Below are 26488 nucleotides of genomic sequence, written 5' to 3'. Positions count from 1 at the left end.
CCCTTCTCACTTCCTCTTGGGAGGTGCTTCTCCCTTCTAAGGGTAGCCCTAGTGGCTGAGGGTCACAGGGCTGATGTCTCTGAGCAGGCTGGCTTCCTTTCTCCCCAATTGCTTCTTTTGGCCCCACCTTGCCCTCCCCATCAGGGCACAGGCCTCCACAGAGGTGGTGCCATGGCAGCTGGAGAGGAGGATTCTGGGAAGGGTCAGGCAAGTGATCCCGCACAGCTCACCTTCCATCCCCACCTTTGCCTTCCCTGGTGTGTCAGCACCCCTCCGGGAGGGGAGTAACCAGAGAAGTTCTTCACACTGAGGTGTCAGTAACTAGCAGCTCTGAGGTCAGCTGTCGCACATGACTTGCCAGGCTCCATGACACCATCGAGATCTAATTTCAGAATCAAGTAACTAAATATAATGAAGTCGATGAATAACCATCTCTCGCTCAGGTGGGAGCGTAGGGAGGCAGTGTGGCCTGAAGGACAGGAGCAGAGGCTTCTGAAACAGACCTGGGATGGAGGTCTGCTCGGCCGCTCACTAGCCATGTGATCGTGGGCAGGTGTCACACTGTGCCTCAGTTACCCCATGCACAAGACAGGGCTAATACTGGTACCTTCCTCAGAGGGCTGTGGTAAAGGGGAAATGAGGAATGTGTGGGAAGCCATGTGCCTGGCGTGTGGGAGGCAATGACCACCGCTGTTCGGAGGAGGGTTTGCTAAGCGAGTGATTCCATCGCCGAGGCCTGGCTCAGGAAGCTGCCGCTGTCACTGGCTGAGGCATAGAGGCCGCCACCAGGGAGGCGGCATGGGAGGCTCTGTGTACAGGCATGTGACACAATATCGGGACAGAGAGGGAACAAGACTGAGACCCTGGCCCAGGAGGAAGGGTAGAAGAACTCCAGTCCTCCTCCCATTTTCCTTTTGAGAAAGTTTACAGCAAGAATCTTCCCTTTTAGCTACTGTACGGGGCTTGGAGACAGGTGTTTTGCACTGGCCCTTTACTGCCACCCACACACTGTCCATTCCAGACCCCTTTTTCTCCCAAGGGCAGCCTCCCTCCTCCCGCATCCACAGCCCCCAGCTATCTCCTGATAGGGACTTTTCTGTCCCTGGCTATGATTGAACTCTGGTCCAGTTGTCCTTCTCCATCCCCGAGTCCTTCTTTTTTCTCCCCCCACCTACTCGATTTCAAGTCGTTTAAAAGTTGTTCAGAGGCTCAGCATTATAATCAGATCCTATGGAGCCTGCCACTTATGTGGTTTCTAAAATTGTAGCCAAAAAAGGAGAGGAAGCCCTTCAGTGAGGGAGAAAAAATAAGAGACTACTTAAGCAGGAGGGCAGGTATTGCATTTCCCAATTTATAAATATAACTGATGCTAAAGAAAATATGTTCCTAAACTTTATGTTTCCTGAATTGATGCTTGAAAAAAAAGATTGTTCATCCCTTTAAGGGATTTAATGTGCTTTTGCTCCCAGGGGTGCTCGCCTTTTGAAAAGGATACAGAAAGAGAATAAACAAGTGACTATTTAATATGCAGGGTGTTGATTTGATGAGTGTTACGAACACGCATAGCAGGGAAAGGGATTGAGCGTGAGGGAGGTGGGGGCGGGCGGGCTGTCTTAAACAGGGTGGTCAGGGAAGCCCTCTCAGAAGAGAGCTGAAGGAAGGGATGGAGCAGGCTCTGGAGAGCTGGGGAAGAGCAATCCAAGCAGTGGGGAGGGGGTGGGGCCGTAAGTGCAAAGGCCCTGAGGTGGGAAGGGGCCAGGCCTGCTTGAAGACTGACAAAGAGGGCAGTGTGGCTGGAGTGGGGAGGGCAGTAGAATGGGAAGTGGGGCTGGGAGCCGATGGCAGAGGGCATGGCAGGCTGTTGAAAACGCATTGGCTTTGACCCCAAGTGGGATGGAGTCATGACAGGGAGAGCAGAGGAGAGATGAGATCCTCTGCCTGCTGGTGGAGAACAGGCAGGCAAGGGAGGAAGCAGGGAAGACCTATCAGGAGGCTGCTGTCACAAGCCAGCCAGGCCTCGGTAGTGGGGGCTAAGACTAGGGTGGCATCGCAGGGGGCAGATTCCTGATTGGTTCTGAAGGTCAAGCCGACAGAGCTTGCTGGTGAATTGGGTGTGGGGTGTGGGAGGAGGAGAGAAGTCATGGATGACTCCCAGATTTCTGACTGATACTTGGTTAACGGGAGACAACGTGTTCCCACTAATACAGGTGTGGGGGGTGAGGAGTGGCTCCCAACCTTTGGGGGTACTGAGGGGGCAGTGAAAGTTGGCTGCTGGAGGTCAGTGGAGGGAAGGGCCATAAAGCGAATGAGGTCCTCCTTACGTTTCAGCTCCCTGGTTCTTTAACCTCAGAGCTAATTTTCCTTGGTCTCGTGGGTTGAAGCCAAGGCCTGGCCTGGAGAAACCAGGTAACTCCATATGCAGAGATGGCTTTAGGGGTTGCTAGAAGTTGGGGTGCAGCACTCCTATCTCCCCCTGCAGCTGGGTGGGGTGCTTTCCAGGAGCTGGAGCTCTACCCAGGGACCCACAGTGACCCGAGGTCGGGGGGGGGTCAGAGTCTGCCAGGCTGTGGGAGACCCCCAGAAATGCTGTCCTTCCTTCCCTCCCTTTCTGTGCTACTATGGGCCAAGGTCCCACCAGCTCTCAAGCTGCAACATTGATTTGCTTTCATTGTTGTTATTGTTATTATTATCCACTTAAACAACTTCATAGAAAAAAAAGAAGCCCAATGACCATCAAACATTAACCATTTATTCTAAACTCCCTGCCTGTACCTGTCAATATATTTTTACATAGCAGTAAACAGTGGTCCGTTCTGCTTTCTCGGCTGACTTTATCTCCTACACACGTCTCCTGCTATTGACTGAGCCCTCAGACCTGTCACTTTAATGGCCGCAGGGCACCCCCGGCATCGATGTGCTGGAGTTCGGGTCACCATTTCTCTGCTGCCGAGCATTTGGGTAGGAGCCAATTTCCCTTTCTTTTAAATAGCTCTGCCATGAATATCCTTATGTGAATTACTTTTTCCTTTTAAATTATTTCCTTGGGGCCTATTCCCCCAAGTGAGACTGCCTAACAGGTCATAGGATAGGAACAGTTTTATGGTTCTCATTTCACACTGCCGGGTTGTGTGACGGAAAGTTTGAGCTGGTGTTGTGCACAGCCCGGCCACAATGGATTTTATCATTTTAATTTATTTTCACTGGTTTAATAGGTGCATTATGGCCTGCTTTTTAACTTCCAATTTGCACCTCCTGAAGCCTTACTTGGGTCGTTCGGCACCTAATAATAATAAGTCCTGCTCTACGCAGAACTTTACGTGATACTTTCTTAAATGTCATCTCACTTAATAAGACACTGTGAGCCTAATGTTATTGGCCTCTGTTTTATATGGGGAAGTGGGGGCTTAGGCAAGTTAAGTGCTGGAGTGGAGCCTCTAACTAGTTCTTGCAGGTTTGGTTGCTTTTCCTTTTTTTTTTTTTTTTTGTTGAGACGGAGTTTCGCTCTTTTTGCCCAGGCTGGAGTGCAATGGCACAGTCTCAGCTCACTGCAACCTCTGCCTCCTGGCTTCAGGCGATTCTCCTGCCTCAGCCTCCCGAGTAGCTGGGATTACAGGTGCAATCCACCACACCCAGCTAATTTTGTGTTTTTAGTAGAGTTGGGGTTTCACCATGTTGGCCAGGCTGGTCTTGAACTCCTGACCTCCAGTAATCTACCAACCTCGGCCTCCCAAAGTGCTGGGATTACAAGCATGAGCCATCATGCCGGGCCAGGTTTGGTTGCTTTTCTACTGCACTGTGTGAAAAGGACTCCCTTGCCGCCTACCTCCATCCATTCTTATGTGAGGGCTCAGGGTCCCCAGATGCCCACTGCAGCCCAAATCCAGTGCCTTAGCCTCACTTTCTCCCTTTGGCCCCTACATTCGGGCCTGTGCCAGAACCCCGAGCTGAGCCTACTTGAGGGTTGGGGTTTAGCTCTGTGGGCCTTGGAGAGAGCCATGTTCCATCCCTTTGCCTCACTGGGCTTTTTGATCAGGTGGTGCTCTGGGGGCTTCTTGCTTTAGCAAAGCCACTGCCATCCCCACTTCTTGGCCCAAGCTCTGCCTTCTGGGTTGGAGGCCTGGCCTGGATCTGGCAGTGTGTCTCCAGTCCTACCCTGGTGGTGCCCTAGCCCTAGCGACTGTGCCACAGACTCCTAGAGACTGGGGGCTATCAGGATCCACCCTGGAATAGGAGGACCTTCTCAGAGCAGACACACTCATGAGTCTGGTTTTATGTCAGCCCCTTCTAACTGTACTTCTAGCATATCTACTAGGCAGCATGCACTGTGCGCAGGGCATTCCATTCTCAGTGGGTCTCACACTCACAATACGGAGCCCTGTTATGTCCATTTTCTAGTTAGGAAGCTGAGGTTCTAGACTAGATGGGTAAATGATTTGCCTCAAGTCACCCAGAAATTACTGTTTCCGTGGGCTTGGTTCAATAGGTATGCTTTGACAGGTGCAGGCTTGTCAGATCTAGACCCTGGGCTGCTGCCAGGGACCAGCGCTAAGTGAACAACAGTGATGGGGTCTCCAAGACCAGCAGAGCTTGGTGGGGCTAGAACTTTCCTTTCTGCAATCCAGGCAAGGAAATTTTACATGAGTAACCATGAGTAACCCTGTGTCCATGGGTCCCACATCCCTGGGCCAGGAAGGCTCAGACCTTGGGATCCTAGGAGTCATTCTCTGCCCTGATGGGTGGAAGCCTCTCTTTTCCACCATCATCTTACATATTCCCACGGGGAGAGCTTTTCCTCCCAGTGATTACTACTTTCAGCCCACCTTAATGTTCTGATCTCTCAGGATTACAAACTCCTGGTAATCCTTCAAAGTAGACCTCATTTGGTTTCACATTTTTTTCTTGCAAGACTTTGGAATAGGTTCCCAAAGCATCCTGGGCTATATTATTAAATGGAAATGGAACTGAAATTTATTAAGTACCTGCTGAGTACAAGTCACTGTGTAATGTACCCGATGTGCATTGTCTCATGGAATCCTCACAACAACCCAAAAGTTATCTCCATTGAAGCCTGAGATGTAGTACTATCCCCATTTTGCAGATGAAGAAACTGAGGCTAAAGGAGGTTAAACAACTTTCCCAAGGTCACTTGGTCACTGAGTAAAAGGTAGAGCACTCCTCCCTACCCCTCATCCTACGCCGTTGAGCAGCCCCCTCAGATTTGCATTTAAAACCTCTGATCAAGCAGTGTCCAACTTGTCCTGCCTTTACTGATTGGAGATGACCTGTGTCCCCTCATCATTAACAGTTTTTTGTTGTTGCTGTTTTTGCTTTTTTGAGATGTAGTCTCTCTCTGTCGCCCAGGCTGGAGTGCAATGGCACAATCTCGGCCCACTGCAACCTGCACCTCCCGGGTTCGAGTGATTCTCCTGCCTCAGCCTCCCAAGTAGCTGGGATTACAGGCGCCTGCCACCACACTTAGCTAATTTTTTTGTATTTTTAGTAGAGACGAGGTTTCACCATGTTGGCCAGGCTGGTTTTGAACTCCTGACCTCTAATGATCCGCCTGCCTCAGCCTCCCAAAGTGCTAGGATTACAGGCTTGAGCCACCGCGCCCAGCCATCATTAACAGTTTTAATCCTGGCATCCTGGGACCCACCAGGAGAAAGTCCCTTTATAGTTTTCATCAGGAGACCTAAAAGTCTTCATTAAAGAGCTTTCCTGGTGGCCTGTCCAGACACCCCCTAGTTCTATAAGTGGATGTGCAGATTAGACTTCCACTGATAGACAGTGAAGATTCTATGAGCATCACCTGCCACTTTCAATACCTGTGTGCCTTCCAGTGAGACCAGGATGTGGGCGCAGTGGTGCTGAACATCCCCAGGGAATGGGACATAATGGACCAGCCGCCACTTGCAGCAGAGGAGAATTGTAAGGGCGCCAGCCTCTCCCAGAAGCTCCAGGCGCCACAGTGGCAGGCTCTGCAAATGGAACAAGGCCCTGCAAACTGTAGCAGGCTTGCATCTGACTATGAAAGCAGACCTTGTTTTTGCATTCAATTGTGGTGGCGGGGTGGCGGCCTGCACACTGATCCTCTCAGCTGTGGCTGGTTGCTGTATTCAGTGACAGCGCCCTTGTACCCGGAGGTCGGAGACACATGCACTCTGGTTAGGGAGAGATTTTTGCAGCCAAAGGGAAGGTTGGCTGAATATGGGTTTGGTTTTGATGAGCAAAAAAGGCCTTGTGTCGGGGAACAGGCTTTAATATGGTTTGCAGCAGGGAGAGGGCAGAGGTTCTTTGCCCAGAAGGGCTATGCCTCATTTGGCTCTGTGTCCCAGCGCTGAGGGCAGGAGATTTCACGTAATAGGTGCTCAGAAAATGTTACAGAGCCAATTAATGAATCAATGGCAAATTAAAAGGTGATTGTGTATGCCCTTTGAGGGACTGGGAGGACAGGGAGCAAGAGGGAGGATGGGAAGGGAATGGACTCCAACATGAGTCTAATGACCAGAGAGAGAATGATCAGAACTGGATGGGCCAAAAGTCTGTTGCTGCTTTCCCTCAAGATGCTCTGCATTCAGGCAAGGCTGGAGGAGATGGTGTGAGTGGGTTTGGGCTGTTTCAAGTCGGCTTTCCTAGCACAGAACTGGAGCCTCCCCCAGCTTCAGAGCACCTCTGAGAAGTCACCTGGTCCACCCCCGGCTGGTGGTGAACAGAGGACAGGCTCCACCCAGTTCTGCAGAGAGCGGGGCTGTGGTAAGGGCAGAGCAACTCCCGATGCAGTGAGCACAGAAGGGCAGGGTTAATTTTCCCAAGAGGCCCACGCTCGATGGCTCACAGTCTGTAGAGAGGCTCAGAACGTCATCCCTGGCAGAAGGAGGCCCAGGCGGAGCAGGCCAGGCGCCTGCCCAGGAAAGCCTCCTCCCAGGCCCCCGACCGCCATTCTCTGAGCAGCTAATTAAAAGAGAAAAGCCTGTTAATATTTCAGCACTATTAACTCCACTAAATTATTAAGTGTCCATTTGCATTACATGCATAAAAGGATCAATAAACACGTGCGTACCAGGATCGGGGAGGGCGAGAGGTGTCACGGCGAGGGAGGGGCGGTTTCTGAGGATGCTGCACAGCATCGGTCCCACCAGGAACGTGGAGACTCCGTCCTGAGCTGTGAGCCCTGCACTGGGCTAGGCACTTGGGAAGTGGAAATGCATGGCGGTTAGCATGAAAGACGGAGAGTCAGACAGACTCCAGATCAATGGGGTGTCCTTGGGTAACTTATATAACCTCACTGAAACTCAGCTTCCTCATCTGAAAAGTCCGAACCATAATAGGCTTGTTAGGAGCAATAAATACGATAAAAGATATAAAGCACTCAATATATTGCTGGCAGAGTAAATGTCAATAAAGGGTAGCTATTGCAGTTAATGTTATATTATGGGGATGGGGGTGGGGGGAGACCTGAGACAGCACTAGTCTCTAGTTCACAGCAATCCCTCCCTGCTCCCTCTCTGCCTCTCTGTAGGCCTTTATAGGCATTGTTCTTATTCAGCTTTTCTAGCTATTCGCTTCCCTAGCGCAGAGCCTGAGTGCGATAGCTCCCTGTTACCTCAGAACCAAGTTTAGCACCTCATACTGATAAGGGCTTGTTGAATGACTGTCTGATGGAAGTCAGGACCAGAACACAGATCCCAATTCTGTACCACTCCATCCAGAACACTCAGTGATGCTTCTGGGAGGTGTCTGGGGCAGATGGAACCAACTCTGGGTGGGGAATTTTGCAGCCCCTCCTTCTCCTTTTGTCTCCTTGCCCCTTCCTCACCCTGCTCTTTGGTCGTTTCCCAGCCTGCAGACTCTTTCCCTGAAGGAGCCAGAAGCAGGAAGAGGGCAACAGTCCTCTTCATTGATTATTGGCTGAGCTTTTGTTTTTTTGATAGGGGTCTTGCTCTGTTGCCCAGGCTGGAGTGCAGTGGTGCAGTCATGGCTCACTGCAGCCTCGATCTCCTGGGCTCAAGCAATCCTCCCTCTTAGCCAGGATTACAGGCATGTGGCACCACACCCAGCTCATTAAAAAAAATTTTTTTGTAGAGATGGGGTCTTGCTATGATGCCCAGGCTGGTCTTGAACCCCTAGCCTCAGGCAATTCTCCTGCCTCAGCTTTCCAAAATGTTGGGATTACAAGCATGAGGCACTGTGCCCGGCCTGAAGGAGCTTTTTTTTTTTTCTTTTTTTTAGATGGAGTCTCACTCTGTCACCCAGGCTGGAGTACAGTGATATGATCTCAGCTCACTGCAATCTCCACCTCCTGAGCTCAAGCCATTCTCCCACCTCAGCCTCCCTAGTAACTGGGAACACAGGTGTGCACCACCATGCTGGCTAAGTTTTTATATTTTTGGTAGACATGGGGTTTCACCATGTTGCCCAGGCTGGTCTCGAACTCCTGAGCTCAAGCGATCCTCCTACCTTGGCCTCCCAAAGTGCTGGGATTACAGGCCTGAAGGTGCTTTTAACCAAGGTTTTCCGTTTGTCTTGCTGTCTGTCTTGTTTGGCCCTCACCCTAGTGTTGTATCCATGTGCATTTTATAGCACCCCTACCTGTGGCTATAGCAGCTGGGCATGGATTCTCTTATGGGGGATGGGGGTCTTTGATGAAATTCCCCCATTCCAGTGAGAATTCTCTTTGGATCCTTAGTTGGCAGGTTGGAGTTTGTCTTAGTCTGACTCCCTGAGAGTTTGTGGCTTCCTCACTGGGCCTACTGGGTGCTGGAAGCCCCCACCCATACCTATACATTTTGGGTGTATAATTTTTGGGGAGGAAAAGAGAATGCTGATAGGCCAGCAGCATTCTGCCTCAGCTGCGCTCATTAGGATGCTGCCCCAAGGGTGACATGTCTCAGGCCACTTGGCTGTTCTTAACTAAGGGGCTGGGGAGGGGCATGTTAACCCCTCAGCTGTCAGTTTTGTGTTAAGCTTTTCTCCACTAGTTTTACAGAACATTGCTGTCGCTCAGGATGTTGAGGTGCTCTGCAAAGGAGGGGGTTTATGGCCAAATACATTTAGAAAGCACTGAGTTAAACCAAGTTACACGGAAGTGTTTACTGCAGGACTTTTCAGAGCCTTTAATAATATACTTTGTGTGCTAAGTCTTTCTCAGAGAGAGCGAGAGAAAGAACATGCAGCGTCCTTACTTGACAGTGAAAATCGTCTGTGATGGACTATCAGTGAACACTCTGTGGCACACAGGTTGGGGGAGGCTGTTTTCCTTTTCCATGGGGTTTTGTTGATAGAAATCAGGACAGTAAAATAGGAAAGCCTCATAGACCAGAGGCAAGGAAACACACTTGGTTCTGAAATCCTGTTCAGTTTTCTATCCACTAATATGGTGTCAAGCAAAGACGATCAAATCCAGCCATGCCTCTGAAATTCCTGGGGACAGTGAACAGAGTTCGAAGTTAGCAGGTGGAAGGCCTGGGTTTGAGTCTCGGCTGTGCTGCTGTCTCAGTGAGTGACTTGGACAAGATGTTTCCTCTTCCAGGCGTTGGTCTCCTTCTCTGCCAATGGGGCTAAATATGACTTTCCCTTTCTGCTTCGCAGAACCGAGGCAAGGAGCTTGGAAATATACAGTGGACCCCAGGAAGGTACCAACCCTCATCATCTGTGACAGAGAAGGCAGGGTCCTTTCATGCAAACGGCTTGCAGGCTGCAGGGGATGTGAATTCTTGAGAGGAGTGCAGGATCATTTAGAGAATAATAATGCTTGCTGACATTTTTAGATTGCATACTGCGTACCAGGCACTGTTTTAAACACTTTACATGAGTTTCCTTATTTATTCCTCACAACAACCCCATTTTGCAAATGAGAAAACTAAGGCTGAAGTAACTTGCTGAAAGCCACACAGGCAAGTGCACTAGTACCATGAGAAGGGGGATGCTCAGGGAAGGGCTCCAGCCCTTCCCACTTTCCATCCCCTCTGAAGCCCTGCACAGCCCTCAGCATGAATTTCAAACATATTCATGAAACATCCCTACCCGTTTAATGTCTGCTTTGAGCATTTCCACCCCTGGGTTGCATGTGTAGGGATGCACAGCAGGTGGTCCCCTTTCGCTATCTCTTGCTCCTATTTCATCATCTTGGGAGCTGTCATTTATGGAGATGGCACATACTATTTGGCCAGGTGTTTTACATATATTGCATTAGCCCCTCATTACCAGCCCTGGGAGAAGGCATCATTGTTCTTATTTTATAAATGAAGAGGCTGAGGCTCAGAGAGGTTAAGTAATTTGCCCAGCATCACACAGCATCACCCAGCTAGTGGGTAGCAGAGCCAGGAATGGGCCCCAGATAGTGTGACTCCACAGCTGTGCTCTTTCCATCTCTCTAAAGCAGACCTTTCCTCTCCCCACCATTCCTTATCACAACTCCCTGTTTTCGAGTCATCATAGCATTTAACACACTCTGAAACCACCCTGTCCATTTCTGTTTCCTTTTTTGCTATCCATCTCCCCAGCAATGCTCTTTGAGAGCCATTCCTTCTTTGCTTTTCATGACAGTATCTCCAGTGCCCAGCACAGCGCCTGGCCCAGAAGCATTTATTGTTCTACAGACTGAATGAAAGGATCATGTCATGGTGTATCTTGAAACAGCCCTGCCCGGGTTGCCTTCCAAATCAGGAGATGCTGCTGCAGGCAGTGCCTTCCTAGGGTGTGTGGAGCTGGATGGAGGCTGAGGTTCAGCGGGGCAGGGACCCTTTGGGGTTCAGGGTCAGAAACATGGTTCTGGCCATTCCAAGGGTGACCTGAGCCAATGGGAGGTTGACTCATGTTAAAGAAACTCAGTGGGGGGTGATGAGCAAATTGAAAGACCAAGGTCAAGGGGCACTAGGTAATGTACTACTAGTGAGGACTCATTTCAGAAGGAAAACTGTACCTGGAACCAAATCAGCAATGGGAAGTGGCTCATCAAGTAAGAGTGAGAATAAAGGGAGTTGGGTAACTATAATAGTAAATGGATAATCCTGGATAATCTCAATGGTTAATATCATCCCAGGACAGTGGATGCTGTTTTCTAAAAACTGAGGTGTAATTTAGAAGGTATAATATGGTGAAGTCCAAAGCAGATACCTTGATGTGTTTTTATTTGTGTATCCAGACACTGTGCAACCACCACTCAGATCAAAATGTCCAACATTTCCATCTCACCAGATGTTTCTTCTCCCCAAGAAAGTTCTCTTGGTCGGGTGCAGTGGCTCATGTCTGTAATCCCAGCTCTTTGGGAGGCCGAGGAGGACGGATCATGAGATCAGGAGTTCGAGACCAGCCTGGCCAACACAGTGAAAACCTGTCTCTACTAAAAATACAAAAATTACCTGGGCGTGGTGGCGGACACCTGTAATCCCAGCTACTCGGGAGGCTGAGGCAGGAGAATTGCTTGAACCTGGGAGGCAGAGGTTGCAGTGAGCTGAGATCGTGCCACTGCACTCCAGCCTGGGCTACAGAGCTAGACTCCGTCTCAAAAAAGAAAGAAAGAAAGGAAAGAAAGAGAGAAAGAGAGAGAGAAAGAGAGAAAAAGTTAGTTCTCTTGTGCCCTTCCCAGCAAATAATCTCCCACCCCACCCAAGGGCAATCAGTGTTAGGCCTCTGTTAACCCTCAGATAAGTTTTTCCAGTTTTAAGTTTTGAATAAATGAAATTGCACACCATGTATTCTTTTTTTTTTTCTGTCTTTAGCATTACAATTCACTGTATGTTTGTGTCTGGGTTCTTTCACTTAAATTGCGCCTGTGAGATTCAACAGTGTCATGTCTATCTATAGTTTACCTTTTTCACTTATGGGGAATATTCCTTTGTATGAAGATACCAGAACTTATTTACTCATAGAACTCTTGATGGATGACACATAGGTTGTTCTTGTTTTTAGCGATTGCGAATAAAGCCACTGTGAATATCTTTGTACTTATTGTTTGGTTGCCATAAGTACTCATTTCTACGGGATACATACCCAGGAGTGGAATTGCTACATCATGGGGTATACACCTGTTTACCTTTAGTAGGTACTGTCCGAATTTCTTCCAAAGTGGTTCTAGCATTTTAGAGTTGGGTGTCTTAATACTTAAGGTCATCAAAGGGAGGTGGGTCACCCTTTTTTTTTTTTTTTTAAAAAAAAAGACAGAATCTCACTCTGTTGCCCAGGCTGGAATGCAGTGGCATGATCATAGCTCATTGCAGCCTTGAATTCTTGGGCTCAAATGATCCTCCTGCCTCAGCCTCCTGAATAGCTGGGACTGCAGGCACACACCCCCATGCCCGGCTAATTTTTGCAGAAACAGAGCCTCACTATGTTGCCCAGGCTGGTCTAGAAGTCCTGGGCTCAAGTGATCCTCCCGCCTCAGCCTCCCAAAGTGCTGGGATTGTAAGTGAGTCACCACACCTGGCCAGGAGCTGGATAATCTTAACAGTGTCATCTCTGATATCCACTCATGGCCCCATCTCCAGTGGGGAAATACACCTGTCAGGTGACCAGAGGCCCTGTGTCTGCTGATCAGGCTCCATCTTCCCTGGCCTGTGCTAGCTGTGCTCTAAGAAAGTCCAGCTCTCCAGCTCTTTTTCAGTATTCCTTATCTGTCACCAAAGCTTCTGTCATTACAATACTGCCTTGCTACAGGCAAGCCGCAGTGTCCAAGATTACAGCTTATCTTCCATTGGAGCCTGTTAAATCGATGTCTTCCTTGTTGAGAGGCACCCCAGGCCTCTTGGTCTTATCAGCAACCAGCATGCACATCATCTTTTGGTGGGTTGTTTCTTGATGAGATTTCCCTAGGACTTTGGCCACAGATGGCTATCTCTTTCACGTATGGTGAAAGATGTTCATGCATTTTTATTGCATGAGGTGACAGTTTTGGGCCCAGTTCCCAGATTCTAGAGTGCATCTTATATAGGGACTATGTGCTGATTACAAAATTCATAGAAAGTGTGAGTTGAAAAAGACTTCAGAAGTCATCTAATCTACCTTTCCTACGGGTAGGGAAACTGAGGCCCAAGGTGGTGAATTGGCTTGCCCAAGGCATACATTGCTTGTCTCCTGACAGCCAGCCAGTTTGATTCCTCTGTAGCAGCCAGGCAGGCAGGAGGGTCACCTGGACACTCAGACTCTGGGTTGGTGGCAGCTACCATTGTTTTCTGAACCCGCTGCTGTTTGCAGAGACCCTCATGGTTAAACATAGCCTGTGTCACTCCCAGTTGCTGACCAAGTTTATCGACCTGCTGCCAGGCTACCTCTGTGGACTCTATCCCTGTGATTAATTCATGTCTGTCCCATCATTGTTGGGGGAAGGCCCTATTTACAGCATCTGTAAAACACATTATGACACTACTAAGCATTTTTCATTTATCCTGTGTTATCATCACATCTACCATTGTGAGTTCTTAGGGTTGGTAGTGTTCTCTTCATTTTAGAGATGAGAAAACTAATGTCCAAAGATCACTAGAAGTTTACCCTGTGTAATATAATTTGGGACTCTGCCCTGTCAACTAGCATAGAGCCTCCCTGTTCCCTGAGGCTTGGTTCAAAAGCTACCTTTTCCATGGAACCTTCTGTGGTTCTTCCTCCAGAAGATGGTGATGCCTGTTTTCTGACATCCCAGGGCCTTCTAAATCTCTCTTCTAAAGAGAGATCCCAGGGCCTTCTAAATCTAGAAGAGATCCCAGGGCCTTCTAAATCTCTCCCCCAGCAACTTCACCATGGGACGTCTTTATAAATCCATTCGTTCAACGTTCACTGAGCACCTGCTATGTTCAAGGCCTTGTGCTGGGGATCCCAAGTTAAAGCTTGAGGTCTGGTAGGCAGAAAGACGAGAATCCTGAATTTGACAGAAACACAGGCCTGATGCTTTATTGTTCCACTGGTGGAGTGATGCACACTCTAGACACATAAGGAAGGTGCCTGTCAGTCATGGGACATTTCCTGGAGGAAGTTGTACATTTTCTGTACAGGCTTTATCTTCTTATTTATCTTCTTACCTCTGTTAACTGAAGAATCATGAGAATTATAAATTCAGAGAAGACAGCTTTCTTTTTTTTTTTTTGAGACGGAGTGTCCCTCTGTGGCCCAGGCTGGAGTGCAGTGGCTCGATCTCTGCTCACTGCAACTTCCACCTCCCAGGTTCAAGCAATTCTCCTGCCTCAGCTTCCTGAGTAGCTGAGATTACAGGTGCGCACCACCATGCCCAGCTAATTTTTTTTTTTTTTGTATTTTTAGTAGAGACGGGGTTTCAGCATGTTGATCAGGCTGGTCTTGAACTCCTGACCTCGTGATCCACCCGCCTCGGCCTCCCAAAGTGCTGGGATTACAGGTGTGAGCCACCGCACCCAGCCAAGAGCTTTATTTCTTATAGAGGGTTGCGTCCTATGGGGTGGCCATCCTAATAGGCTGGGAAGCGTAGCCTCTGGCAGAGACTGAAAGCAGTCACTTTGAAGGAGGAAAGGTGAGACAGGAATTTCTGCTGAACAGGAGGGCCAGGTATACATTTTCAACAGGTTATGGGAGGAGCTATGAATATTCACAAAGGGGGAATGCACACATGCATAGTAAGCAAATGTGCATGTTACATGCGTCTCATGTTCACTTTGGGGTGCAGACAACATTTAAATGCACCACAATCTGGCCTATGTGTCAAAAGGTGACACAGAAGACACAAAGGCACTTAGTGGGCAGCCTCTGTCAACTGGCCAGAACCAGTCCATGGTTGCTGGTCTTTTATCAGGAGAAAGCTACTGAAATCAGTCTCTTGTCTGATCAAAGGTGTAGTTATGGCTGGTGGAACAGGAGGCCAGTTAGTCGGTATCTGACAGTAGATGGTCTGCAATTGTTTCAATATTGCTTATCTCCAGGCCAGGGCTTGTTTAGCTGTTAGAGAAAACAGAAAGCCTTGTGGCAGCCAGAACATAGCTTATTCTTTAAGTGTAGGGGGTGTGACTTACCCCGGGCCTGGCATGGCCTTAGGTCCTGTTTGTAATTTGATATCTCTTAGCTGCAGAGTCGGTTCCATCACTCTTATGATTTCTATTTTAACACCCCTGTGCCCCTCTTTAGAGCAGGGACGTCATTTGTACCTCCTTGTGTTCCTCATGCCCAGCATCAGCTCTTCTACCTTCACTCTCTCCCTTCTCAGCTGTGAGCAGAACCTGTGAAGTTAGGGTCTTTTCCTCTTCCTAGAGTTTAAGCACTGGGGGGCTGGGACCTGGTTTGCCTTTAGGACAATGGGGCTAGACAATGAGGCAGGGGCTGTGACCTTGGCAAGTTCAGTCATTTCCCACTGGGCCCATCCAGCCATATCCTGGCTTTGGTCCCCTAGCCTGGGCCACAGCCCAGCCCTGGGCACTGTGCGAGAGGTCAGGGAGGAGCCACAGCCTTTTGCCAGCTCCCAGGCCCCAACTTCTGTGAGCATTTCTGTCCCTTGGAGAAGAAGCTGGACACATGCTCAGAGAGCAATGAAAAAACAATGAAGGCCTTCGGGGAGGGCAATGTGCAGCCAGGTGTGTGTGTGTGTGTGTGTGTGTGTGTGTCTGTCTGTCTGTCTGTCTGTCTGTCTTAGGCTCTCTAAAAGCGTGTGTGTGTGTGTGTGTCTGTCTGTCTGTCTGTCTGTCTGTCTTAGGTTAGGCTCTCTAAAAGCAAAGCCTGAGATGGTTGGGGCTGGGGAGTTATGGTTTAGGCAAGTGATTTGCTGGGAAAATGCTCTCAAGAGAAACTGAGGGAATGAGTGAGGCAGCCAAGCAAAGATGTGGCTCAGGAAGCTTAGCCTCAGCCTGTTTCCAGGGGAGCTCTGGAGTACGACAGTGCCATAGTCACCCCACCTCGTGTGTGTGTGTGTGTGTGTGTGTGTGTGTGTGTGTGTGTGTATTGTGGGGGAGAGGGGGTAATCTCCTAGGCATTTGGCATTTCTGGCCAAGGCAGCTCTCTTGGCTAAAGGCAATTCCCTGGGGAAGGTGAGCACCCTGAGCTGTCAGCAGCTGGGGATGGATGCACCTGTCACCTTGGGGAGCTGGGAGGGGTGCCTACAGCATCCACCACCAGGACTGCTAAGATGGTCATGCTAACTGAGTGACGACCAGTCTGTACAGATGACAAAGCCCCTTCACACAATCAGCCCACTGAAAAGCACAGCTCTCTTGCAAGGTGTTGGGGAACTGTCCCTTTCCTGAGTTCCTGGCCCTCCTGGTTCTGGCCTAGAGGTCCTGGGAGGATTCTTTCCTGGGCTCAGTGGGGTCAGGCCTCTGAGGAATGGCCTGGGGAGATCTGGGCTGACCCCTCCCAGACACACTTAGGAGGGAGCCTCAGACTTCTTCTGGCCTTGGCACCTCTTTTCTAAACCTCCTCCTCCATCCTCTCCTGCCAGCTCCAGCCCAGGCGCAGATTGTGCATGCGGGCCAGGCATGTGTGGTGAAAGAGGACAATATCAGCGAGCGTGTCTACACCATCCGGGAGGGGGACACCCTCATGCTGCAGTGCCTTGTAACAGGGCACCCTCGACCCCAGGTAAGCCCCCAGCCCAGCCTTGCTCAGGCCCCTCCTACCCTCACCTTGCCTGGGCTCAGCACTTAAGAAGAAGCAGCAGGAGATGAGGACTCACGATGCACCGATGCACCGCAGCATGGAGTCAGAGAACAGGAAATGGGGGCTGGGGAAATAGCAGAAAATTAACTCTGTGGGGAAGGGCTGGAGGCTACGGGCTCATTCACCTGAAAACATGGACGGCTGAGGGGAAAAATGGAATGCCGGTTGTTCAATTCCACTCCATTCCACGGATCTGTTGAGCAGACACATCCTTAGATGCACCCTCTAGTGTGTCTGTGGGCAGACCATGTACCAGGCACGATGCCAGGCACTTTCTCCAGTGTTTTCCCTTTGGAGCCTCACAGCTGTGCAGTGAGGAAGGCATTAGTGACCCCCTTTTGCAGCTGAGGAATTTGCGACTCAGTGAAGTTGGGTAAACTCCCAAGTGCACGCAGCTCTTGTGAGGATGGAAGCAGACATTGAATCCAGAACCAGTGTCCTCTTAGCTAACTCTGCTTCCTCCCAGCATGTCCATCTTTGAGTTGAGAACTCCAGGAGGGGCAAGCAGCATACAAAACGTGATCTCTATCTACTTCAGGCTTCTGGCAGGCAAGCTTCACACCCTTGAGGTCCAAAGATCCAAAGCAATTAGAAAGAAACAGAAAATAAGAATCTGGGAATGCCAGATGAATTTTGTCACAGACGAAGTGTATGGCTCAGGCAGGAAGCACTGGCCCGTGATCACTGAGAGCTGAGGGAAGGAGGTAGAGAGGAGGTGGGCTGAAGGGATGGGAGGAATTTGCTGGTGAGCTGCTGTGACCTTTAATAGCAACACAAAGGGTGACAATTGGATCCCAGAAAGGACAGTGAAATACAAGATTATTTTTTCTAGATCATTTTGGGAACATAGATGGCTTTAGTAGGTTTGGCCTTGAGACAGGCAGATGGACAAAAAAAACTATGATCACTGCTGCTCCTTCTCAAAGGCGTGTTTTAGAAGGGAAAACAATGCTGCTGGAGTAGGTCGATGTCTGTGTTAGGTGTGATCATTAAAGGATGGATGGTCCTCCCTAAAAGCCAGTGAGGGCGCTGGGTCATTCTCCCTAAGGCTGCACTGGCCATCTGTGTGTGTCCCCTTGGGTGTCCCTGTATGGGTCATGTGTGGTTGTGGCTGTGTGTGTGTGTACCTAGCTTTCTATTTCCATCAGTGGTTTCATTTGTTCCACCACCCAGGCGCGAACCCTTGGGCATATTTGACCTTGCATCTTCTCATTCCTCACAACTAGCCAGACTCTGAGGCCTTCCTTGTTTTCTTTTCTTTTCTTTTCTTTTTGAGATGGGGTCTCACTTTGTTGCCCAGGCTGAGTGCAGTGGCATGATCACAGCTTACTGTAGCCTCGACCTCCTGTGCTCAAGTGATCCTCCCACCTCATCTGACCAAGTAGCTGAGACCATGGGTGTGTGTCACCGTGCCTGGATCATTTTTAATTTTTTTTGTAGATACAGGGTGTGTCCCTATATTACCTAGGCTGGTCTTGAACTCCTGGCTTCAAGCATTTCTCCTGCTTCAGCCTCCCTAAGTGCTGAGATTACAGATGTGAACCACTGTACCGGCACGCCTTTCTTTTTGTGTCTCTTGCGTGGATCTTCTCCTCTCTTTTCTTCATTACCCCTCTGGGTCAGCCTATCAGTCCTGTCACTTGGACCATTGCAGTAGACTCTAAACTGACCTCCCAATCTCTCACCTCACCCCTCCTCCCATCTATTTTTTTTTTTTTTCCGAGATAGGGTCTTGCTGTGTGGCCCAGGCTGGAGTGTAGTTGTGCAATAAGGCTCACTGCAGCCTTGACCTTCTGGGCTCAAGCAATCCTTCCCCCTCAGCCTCCCAAGTACCTGGGACTACAGGCATGTGCCTCCATGCCCAGCTAATTTTTTTTTTTTTTTTTTTTTTTTCAGAGACAGGGTTTCACCATGTTGCCCATGCTGATCTTGACCTCCTGGGCTCAAGTGATCCTCCTGCCTCAGCCTCTCAAAGTGCGGGGATTACGGGCATGAGCCACTGCACCCGGCCCCCTTCAATCCGTTCCTGCACTTTGCTACCAGAATGATAACCCCTGTTGTGCTACATCATATCACTCCCCTGCTCAGAGATGTTCGATGGCTCCCCTTCATTTACCAGATTCATTTAAGCTCTTAGGGATGGAATTGAAGACCTTCTACAATCTGGCCTCCACCTGCCTCTCTTGTCTGATCTCCCACTGCCACCCTCCTCACACCCTGTGCTCCAGTCAGACTTGCCTCCCCATCATCCCCCCAAGTACAATCTGTTCATTCCTGCTTTGGCCAAAGTTGCTTGCCTCTCCTAAAATGCCTTCTAGCTTTTTTGCTTGTTTCATTATAAGAAATATTTATTGAGCACCTGCTACATGCCAAGCAAAGTTATGGGTCCTAAAGATGCCCCTATAGTTTCTGTTCTCATGGAGCATCCAGACTACTAGAGAAACAAGGGAAATACCATCTCATGGCCCACTTAGTGGTCAAGATGAGGGACGGAGGGAACATGCAGTGCCTCACTCCAAACAAGCTGTGAGAAGGAGGGATATCTGGGGGCCAGAAATGCAGATGCCATTTCTACAGTGCAGATGGAATCTACAGTGATGGCAGGTAGCAGAAGTTGAGGAGCCTAGCCCATGAAGAGACTGGCACTGCATACACACTGTACTGATAGTTGTATTAACACACACATAAGGGGTATGCATTGAGGCTACAGGTCCATCCATGGCTGGGAGCTGGAATTGAACTCTACCTAAAGCTGGAAACTCAACAAGAGTGGCATCGTCTATGAATGAGGACCAGAAGATCTCTGTCCCACAGCCCAGAGTCACTGCAGGGAACAGACTCTCCTTCAGGGTGTGGATATAAATGCAGCCACCTATAAGATAGCATAACCCTAAACCTGTCTGTATTTTGCAATATCCAAATAGTGAGGAAACTCTAACCTGAGAAACCAACATAAAAATGTTTTGGACATATGAACCCATGATCTTGGGTATAGGCAACCACCTATACCCAAGTAGTGAATGAGAAACAGGACCATAAAGGTCCAAGTAGGACTTCTATGGAAGATAATCCCACTGAGTACAAACCTGTGGAGTAAAATTTTAAAATATTAAAAAATACAGTGCCAGAAGAGTCAGTCCATAGACCCAACAAGGTGAATAATTCACAACTGAGGAACTAGAGAAAATAGAGCAATTTGAAAGGCTCTCCAAAATTAAAAAAATTTAAATATTGGAAGAGATAATGGAAGGAATAGAATCCATAAGACAGGAGATTATAAAACCTGATCAGTTAGGTACAGAAATTAGCAAACAGAAATCCTAGAAATAAAAATAATATAGTCTTTAAAAATGTTGGCCTCAGTACCCTAGAGATAGCTAAAGAAAATATTACTGAATTGGATAATAGATCTGAGGAAATCAACCATGCGTTTCCAATGGAGTCCAGGGAAGACAAAGAGACAGGAGATGTGAAAAAGAAGTTGAGAGACATGGAGGATAGAATGAGAGGCTACAACATAAATTTAGGCATTCTGGAAGGAATGAACAGAAAAAGAGAGGAGGCAATATTTAAAGAGATGAAGGGCCAGGTGCAGTAGCTCATACCTGTAATCCTAGCACTTTGGGAGACCAAGGTGAGAGGACTGCTTCAGGCCAGGAGTTCAAGACCAGCCTGGGCAACATAGTGAGACCCTAGCTCTACCAAAAAAAAAAAAAAAAAAAGTTAGCCAGGTGTGGTGGCACACACCTCTAGTCCTAGCTACTTGGGAGGCTGTGGCAGGAGGATCCTTGAGCCCAAGAGTACCACTGCACTCCAGCCTGGGTGACAAAGCAAGACCTCATCTCTAGTGATTAAAAAAAAAAAAAAAAAAAGGAGAGATAAAGACTGAGAATTTTGTAGAATTGAAAAAAGGTAGGAATTCTCAGATGCATAAAGCATACCAATGCTTGAGCAGTATGTAAACAAACTCCATCTCGACAAAATGTTTTATGTAAACATAAAACATCAAGTACAAAAGGATCAAATGTTTTCATGTCCCTGTTATCTCGCCAAAGCACTCTCTGATCTGGTATGTCTTGCCTGAAACTGCCTCTAACTTTTCCCAGGTTTTGTAACCTCTAGCTCCATGGGAGTAGAGTCAAATGCGGGCAGGGGATGAGAGCAGCAACACTGTGGTCCTGGGTGGTCCCTCCCTGCGTGAGAAAGGTTGCCCTTTCACCCCTTCTCCCTAGCCTTGCTTTTCTGGCCTCTGGCCTGACCTGTTCACCAGGATCAGGCTGCCTACCCTGTCTCTGTAATAAGCAAGCCTCCCTATTTAAAGACTGAAGTCCCTACCCACTGCCCCTACCTCTACCCCACTCCTTAGACTTAGTTATCTAGAACTGATCTGTTTTTCTTAAAACTCTGGCACCTTGAGTAGTAGGCTTAGGTTTCTCATGCAATCCTTGATATTTTTCTATAATCTAAGACAATATTAATAGAAATTTGTTGAGTGACTAATATATACCAGACACCGCACACATAGGGAATTTATATTCTTTCTTTGTAAACCTCATAATAATCTTGCAGAGTGGGTATCATGGTGTATTAGTCATGTGTTACTGCATAAGAAATACTCCAAAACTTAGGGGCTTCAAACAACATGTACTGTCTCACAGTTCCTGCGGGACAGGAACCCGGGAGCAGCTTAGCTGGCTGGCTGTGGCTCAGGGTTTCTCACAAGGCTGCAATCCAGCTGTCAGCCAGGGGTGCAGTCATTGGAGGATGACTGAGACTGGAGGATCTGCTTCCAAGCTAACTCACGCGGCTGTTGGCCTGAGGCTTCAATTCCTCCCCAAGTGAGCCCCTCCATTCGGCTGCTCAGGACCTGATAGCTGGCTTTCCCTGGAATGATTGACCAAAATGGAAATCAGTCTTTTTTTTTTTGAAACAGTCTCGCTCTGTTGCCCAGGCTGGAGTGCAGTGACCTGATCTCGGCTCACTGCAACCCTCGCCTCCCGGGTTCAAGCGATTCTCCTGCCTCAGCCTCCTGAGTAGCTGGGACTACAGGCGCGAGCCATCACGCCCGGCTAATTTTTGTATTTTTAGTAGAGCCATGGTTTCGCCATGTTGGCCAGGTTGGTCTCGAACTCCTGAGCTCAGGTGATCCGCCCGCTTGGCCTTCCGAAGTGCTGGGATTAGTGGCGTGAGCCACCGCGCCCGGCCGAATCCATGCTCTTAACCACAGCACTGCGTGCCCCATTTAAAGCCTCTTCCCTCTGATCCCGGATTCCCCAGCTCTTGACTCCATGGCATCCTACCCCGTCTGTGCATTCCCACGAGTCTGTCTGGGTTCGTTTCCTAGGCCTGCGTGTGCCTCACGTGCGCTTGTGAAAAAGTATGGGAGAAAGGGGGTGCCGTTGCAGGGCACTCAGTGCTGAGGCCCCCACTCCGTGTGAGTCTGACAGTCTGACTCTGCCCCGCCCGGCGGCCCAGGTACGGTGGACCAAGACAGCAGGTAGCGCCTCGGACAAGTTCCAGGAGACATCCGTGTTCAACGAGACGCTGCGCATCGAGCGTATTGCACGCACGCAGGGCGGCCGCTACTACTGCAAGGCTGAGAACGGCGTGGGGGTGCCGGCCATCAAGTCCATCCGCGTGGACGTGCAGTGTGAGTTGAGGCCCCCCTCTCTCCCCGGGCCCTGACAGCCCAGCCTGGGCCAGAGGGCGCCCCAGGGATGAGGTGAGGTGGGGAAGTGGGGATGGGGTGGGATGGAGAAGCTGACCTTGGTGAAGGAGCCTAAGAGGTACTGGGCGGTGTGTACCACCCTCTACCATCTACACCTTCGCACCTGTAATTCCATATGAACCTTGCCAACATCCCTTGAGGTGAGCAGGGAGGGCAGGATGGGTTGACTTACACCTCTTCTACAGATGAGAAAACTGAGGTCCCATGTGATTTGCCCACAGGCATGGAGCGGGGTAGCCTCAGATCTGAGAAGAGGACACGGATCTCTTCCCCATTGTCCACTGCCCTTCCCACAGTACCTCATGTCTCTGCTTTTGTCCTGCTGCAGCTCTGAGATTTCCCTCCTTACTACATTACATATAGGACCAAGCCCCACTCCCCGAGTCCTCACTGCTAGCTGCATGAGAAGCCACCAGTCCCTACCTGCTCTCCATGGGTGTTCCTTTAGCCCGAGGAGCCTCTTTACCTGAGTCATCCATCAGGCTGAGTCAGGTACCCAGAAACTGTTGGCCCAGGCCCAGGAGCCTGTCTGGCACCATTTTAAGGCTTAGAATGAACCTACCTATTAACTATACATCCTCACACTCCCTAAGTGGGACTCAGTAGAGTGATGAACGGTGACACCCCAGATCTCTCTTCTGTCCCTCATCAGCCAGCCAGGGTCCTGCCAAACCCTGGAGCTGAGGGCCATTTCTTAGGTTATTGGCCCTGGAAAAGGCTGGCAGGCATAGCCTGGACCCCACCAATGCCCACCTCCTCTCATGGCCATGGTGGTGACTTCTATCCCAGTGGGCTGTGGAAGGGGCAGAATGATGGGCTGCTGGAACATTCGTTGGAAGATGTTGGAATGTGTACTGTCAGTGCCTGTGACTCACAGCCATACATTAAGCTCTCTAGGGGACCCTTTAAAAAAACGGATGCCTGGGCCTTACTTCCAGAGATTCTGATGTAATTGATCAGGAGTGGGGCCAAATATCGATTCTTTCTTAAGCTTTTTAATTATTTTTTTAAATTGAAGATTAATCAATAGAGTGTACTAATCTTAAGTGCAAAGGTTAATGATTTTTTACATATGTGTGTGTGTGTAAACAACTTCCAGTTCAAGAGAAAGAACATTTCCAGGACTCTAGAAAGTTCCTTCATGCCCCCTCCCAGTCAATAACTCCCCCCGGAGACAATCATTGTTCTGACTTTTGACACTATCAGTGAGCTCTGCCAGGCATCAGTATTAAAAAGAAAATCTCCACGTAATGCTCTTGTGCAAACAGGGCCAAGAACTACTAAGCTACCTTAGTTTACCAATGAGGAAACAGGCCCAGAGAGAGAAGGGACTTAGGCGGGTCACACTAAAAATTAACAGCTAAACTAGGATTTGAAGAAGCAGCTGCTTCCTCCATCACATGATGGGAGATTGCAAAGCTAGACACCCTCATGCCGGTCGCTGGGAGGCACAGCTCAGAAGTCTGGGAAGGCATCAAGTCCTGTCGTCTTGGCCGGATGCAGTGGTTCACACCTGCCATCCCAGCATTTCGGGAGGCTGAGGCAGGAGGATCGCTTGAGCCCAGGAGTTCAAGAACAGTCTGGGCAATACGGTGAAACCCTGTCTGTACAAAAAATACAAAAATTAGCCAGGTGTGGTGGTGCATGCCTGTAGTCCCAGTTATTCAGGAGACTGAGGTGGGACGATCGATCGAGCCCAGGATGTTGAGGCTACAGTGAGCAATGATTGCACCATTCCCCTTCAGCCTGGGTGACAGTGAGACTCTGTCTCAAAAAAAAAAAGAAAGAGGCCGGGCGCAGTGGCTGATGCCTATAATCCCAGCACTTTGGGAGGCCGAGGTGGGCAGATCACAAGGTCAGGAGATCGAGACCATCCTGGCCAACATGGTGAAACCCCGCCTCTACTAAAAATACAAAAATTAGCTGGGCATGGTGGCATATGTCTGTAATCCCAGCTACTTGGGAGGCTGAGGCAAGAGAATTGCTTGAACCAGGGAATTGGAGGTTGAAGTGAGCCAAGATTGTGCCACTGTACTCTAACCTGGCGACAGAGCGAGACTGTCTCAAAAAAAAAAAAGGAAAAAGTCCTGTCCCCTGCCTCTAACAGGTTGGTTAAGCTTGCAGGGCTGGGAGGGCATCTGGCAATCTGGAAATGTCTGTTCAGGGTGGCTCAGCTCTTCCTAAGGGCTGCCAGGAGCCTGAGCCCCCCAACCTTGGGATCACCCAGTCCTGACTCCATAGGGGCTGTGCCCTTGCAGACCTGGATGAGCCAATGCTGACGGTCCACCAGACGGTGAGCGATGTGCGAGGCAACTTCTACCAGGAGAAAACGGTGTTCCTGCGCTGTACTGTCAACTCCAACCCGCCTGCCCGCTTCATCTGGAAGCGGGGTTCTGATACCCTATCCCACAGCCAGGACAATGGGGTGGACATCTATGAGCCCCTCTACACTCAGGTCAGGACGGGCAGCTGGCTCGCCCCACACTTTTTCTCCTGCATCCAACAGGGGAGGGGGAGCATGGGGCTGAGTTTCTGGGACTGCCCTGACTTCAACAATTCTATTCTTACTTTGGAAACACACATTCTGATTGGAGTTCAGACAGCCTGGGGCAGAAAAATCAGACGGAAAGGCCAGGGAGCAGCAGTGAGGACAGGAGTGTCCCCGAGGCAACATGTCCTCCAGAAACATTGCTAGTTAGGAAAAGGCACCCCTAGGGGCAGACAGGTCATCCCAGTCTGCTGCTGGGTGGCAGAGTATTGGGAACCTGTGGCCAGGCACAGCAGGACCTGGGGGCGAGGAGATGACTCCTCTTCCCATGGGCCCTGATAGTCTCAGGAGATGGTGGTGATGCCATTCTGCCAAGGAGGGCTTTCAGCGGTGGCTGCAGGCCAGCCCCATGTTGTGTGGGTTATAAGAGTAAGTTCCCTTCTTACCCCTCCATTTCCCAGACTGGAGAAACCAAGGCCTGGTCCTTGCCAGTGTGCACCAAGGCAACCTCAGACCCAGAGAAGCCCATGATGAGGCACTGCCAAGGCTATGGAGAGTGTAGCATCCACCCCAGGCTCAGGACCCCTGGGGCTAAATGGTGAGGGTGAGGGTGGGGGTGGGAAGAGAGGAATTAGACAGGCATTTGTGGTAGGCTCTGGTGCTGGGTGAATGAGTATGTGGGATCCCTGGAGACTCAAGCAGGCACCTCACCCCAGTGGTCCACTGCTGCCCAGGGGGAGACCAAGGTCCTGAAGCTGAAGAACCTGCGGCCTCAGGACTATGCCAGCTACACCTGCCAGGTGTCTGTGCGTAACGTGTGCGGCATCCCAGACAAGGCCATCACCTTCCGGCTCACCAACACTACGGGTACAGGCATTTTCCTCCCCATACTCCTTCCCTACCTGAGCTAACTCCCAACCAGGAGATAGTGCCCCACCCCACAGAGACTCCAGGCACATTGCCACTAATGTCTGGCCCCTCCCCTCCTCTTCCTGCTCTGTCTTCTCCCCTCTCATCTCCCCCAAGGGCTTCTCCAGCCTCTATGGTTTTCCTAGCCCCTTACTCTCCCCAACATCCAGCCCTGCCTCACAGTCCCCTAAGACCCCACTCCTTGTCCTCTTAGCACCACCAGCCCTGAAGCTGTCTGTGAACGAAACTCTGGTGGTGAACCCTGGGGAGAATGTGACGGTGCAGTGTCTGCTGACAGGCGGTGATCCCCTCCCCCAGCTGCAGTGGTCCCATGGCCCTGGCCCACTGCCCCTGGGTGCTCTGGCCCAAGGTGGCACCCTCAGCATCCCTTCAGTGCAGGCCCGGGACTCTGGCTACTACAACTGCACAGCCACCAACAATGTGGGCAACCCTGCCAAGAAGACCGTCAACCTGCTGGTGCGATGTACGTGGCCTCAGAAGGGGTGGGAGGGAAGTTGTGAGGCAGACAGGGTCCCTGGTCTTTGAGAGCTACCAATGAACTAGGAAAGGGGCCTGTCTGCTTCTCTTTGGTAGGTGAGGCATGCAGAGGATGTTCCACGCCCTTCGATTTCCCTGCAATTCGGCTAACTGCCAGCAGATGGCAGAAGGAATAAAATTTGTATAAAGCTTTATTGACAGTTGACAATCTACGTTTCCAAATGTAACCTCAACAATCCAAGAAGTAGGAAGGGCTAGGATTG

At 49.8% G+C, this 26488-nt stretch overlaps 1 protein-coding gene across 4 annotated transcripts in view; it reads left to right on the top strand.

The window, feature by feature from the left end:
• MDGA1 (MAM domain containing glycosylphosphatidylinositol anchor 1) overlaps nucleotides 1-26488 on the top strand; it is a 67253-nt gene that overhangs the window by 17497 nt on the left and 23268 nt on the right. For all 4 annotated transcript variants that reach the window (XM_054492338.2, XM_054492337.2, XM_054492340.2 and 1 more), the window contains exons 2-6: nucleotides 16385-16524; nucleotides 22078-22252; nucleotides 24589-24785; nucleotides 25553-25685; nucleotides 25942-26211. In XM_054492338.2, the coding sequence (XP_054348313.1) occupies nucleotides 16385-16524; nucleotides 22078-22252; nucleotides 24589-24785; nucleotides 25553-25685; nucleotides 25942-26211 (915 nt within the window). The remainder of the gene's footprint in view (nucleotides 1-16384; nucleotides 16525-22077; nucleotides 22253-24588; nucleotides 24786-25552; nucleotides 25686-25941; nucleotides 26212-26488) is intronic.

The sequence above is a fragment of the Pongo pygmaeus genome, chromosome 5, assembly GCF_028885625.2.
Source record: "Pongo pygmaeus isolate AG05252 chromosome 5, NHGRI_mPonPyg2-v2.0_pri, whole genome shotgun sequence".
Taxonomy (NCBI): Eukaryota; Metazoa; Chordata; class Mammalia; order Primates; family Hominidae; genus Pongo; species Pongo pygmaeus.
The sequence above is the reverse complement of the archived record's forward strand: the minus strand, read 5'-3'. Positions and strand labels throughout refer to the sequence as shown.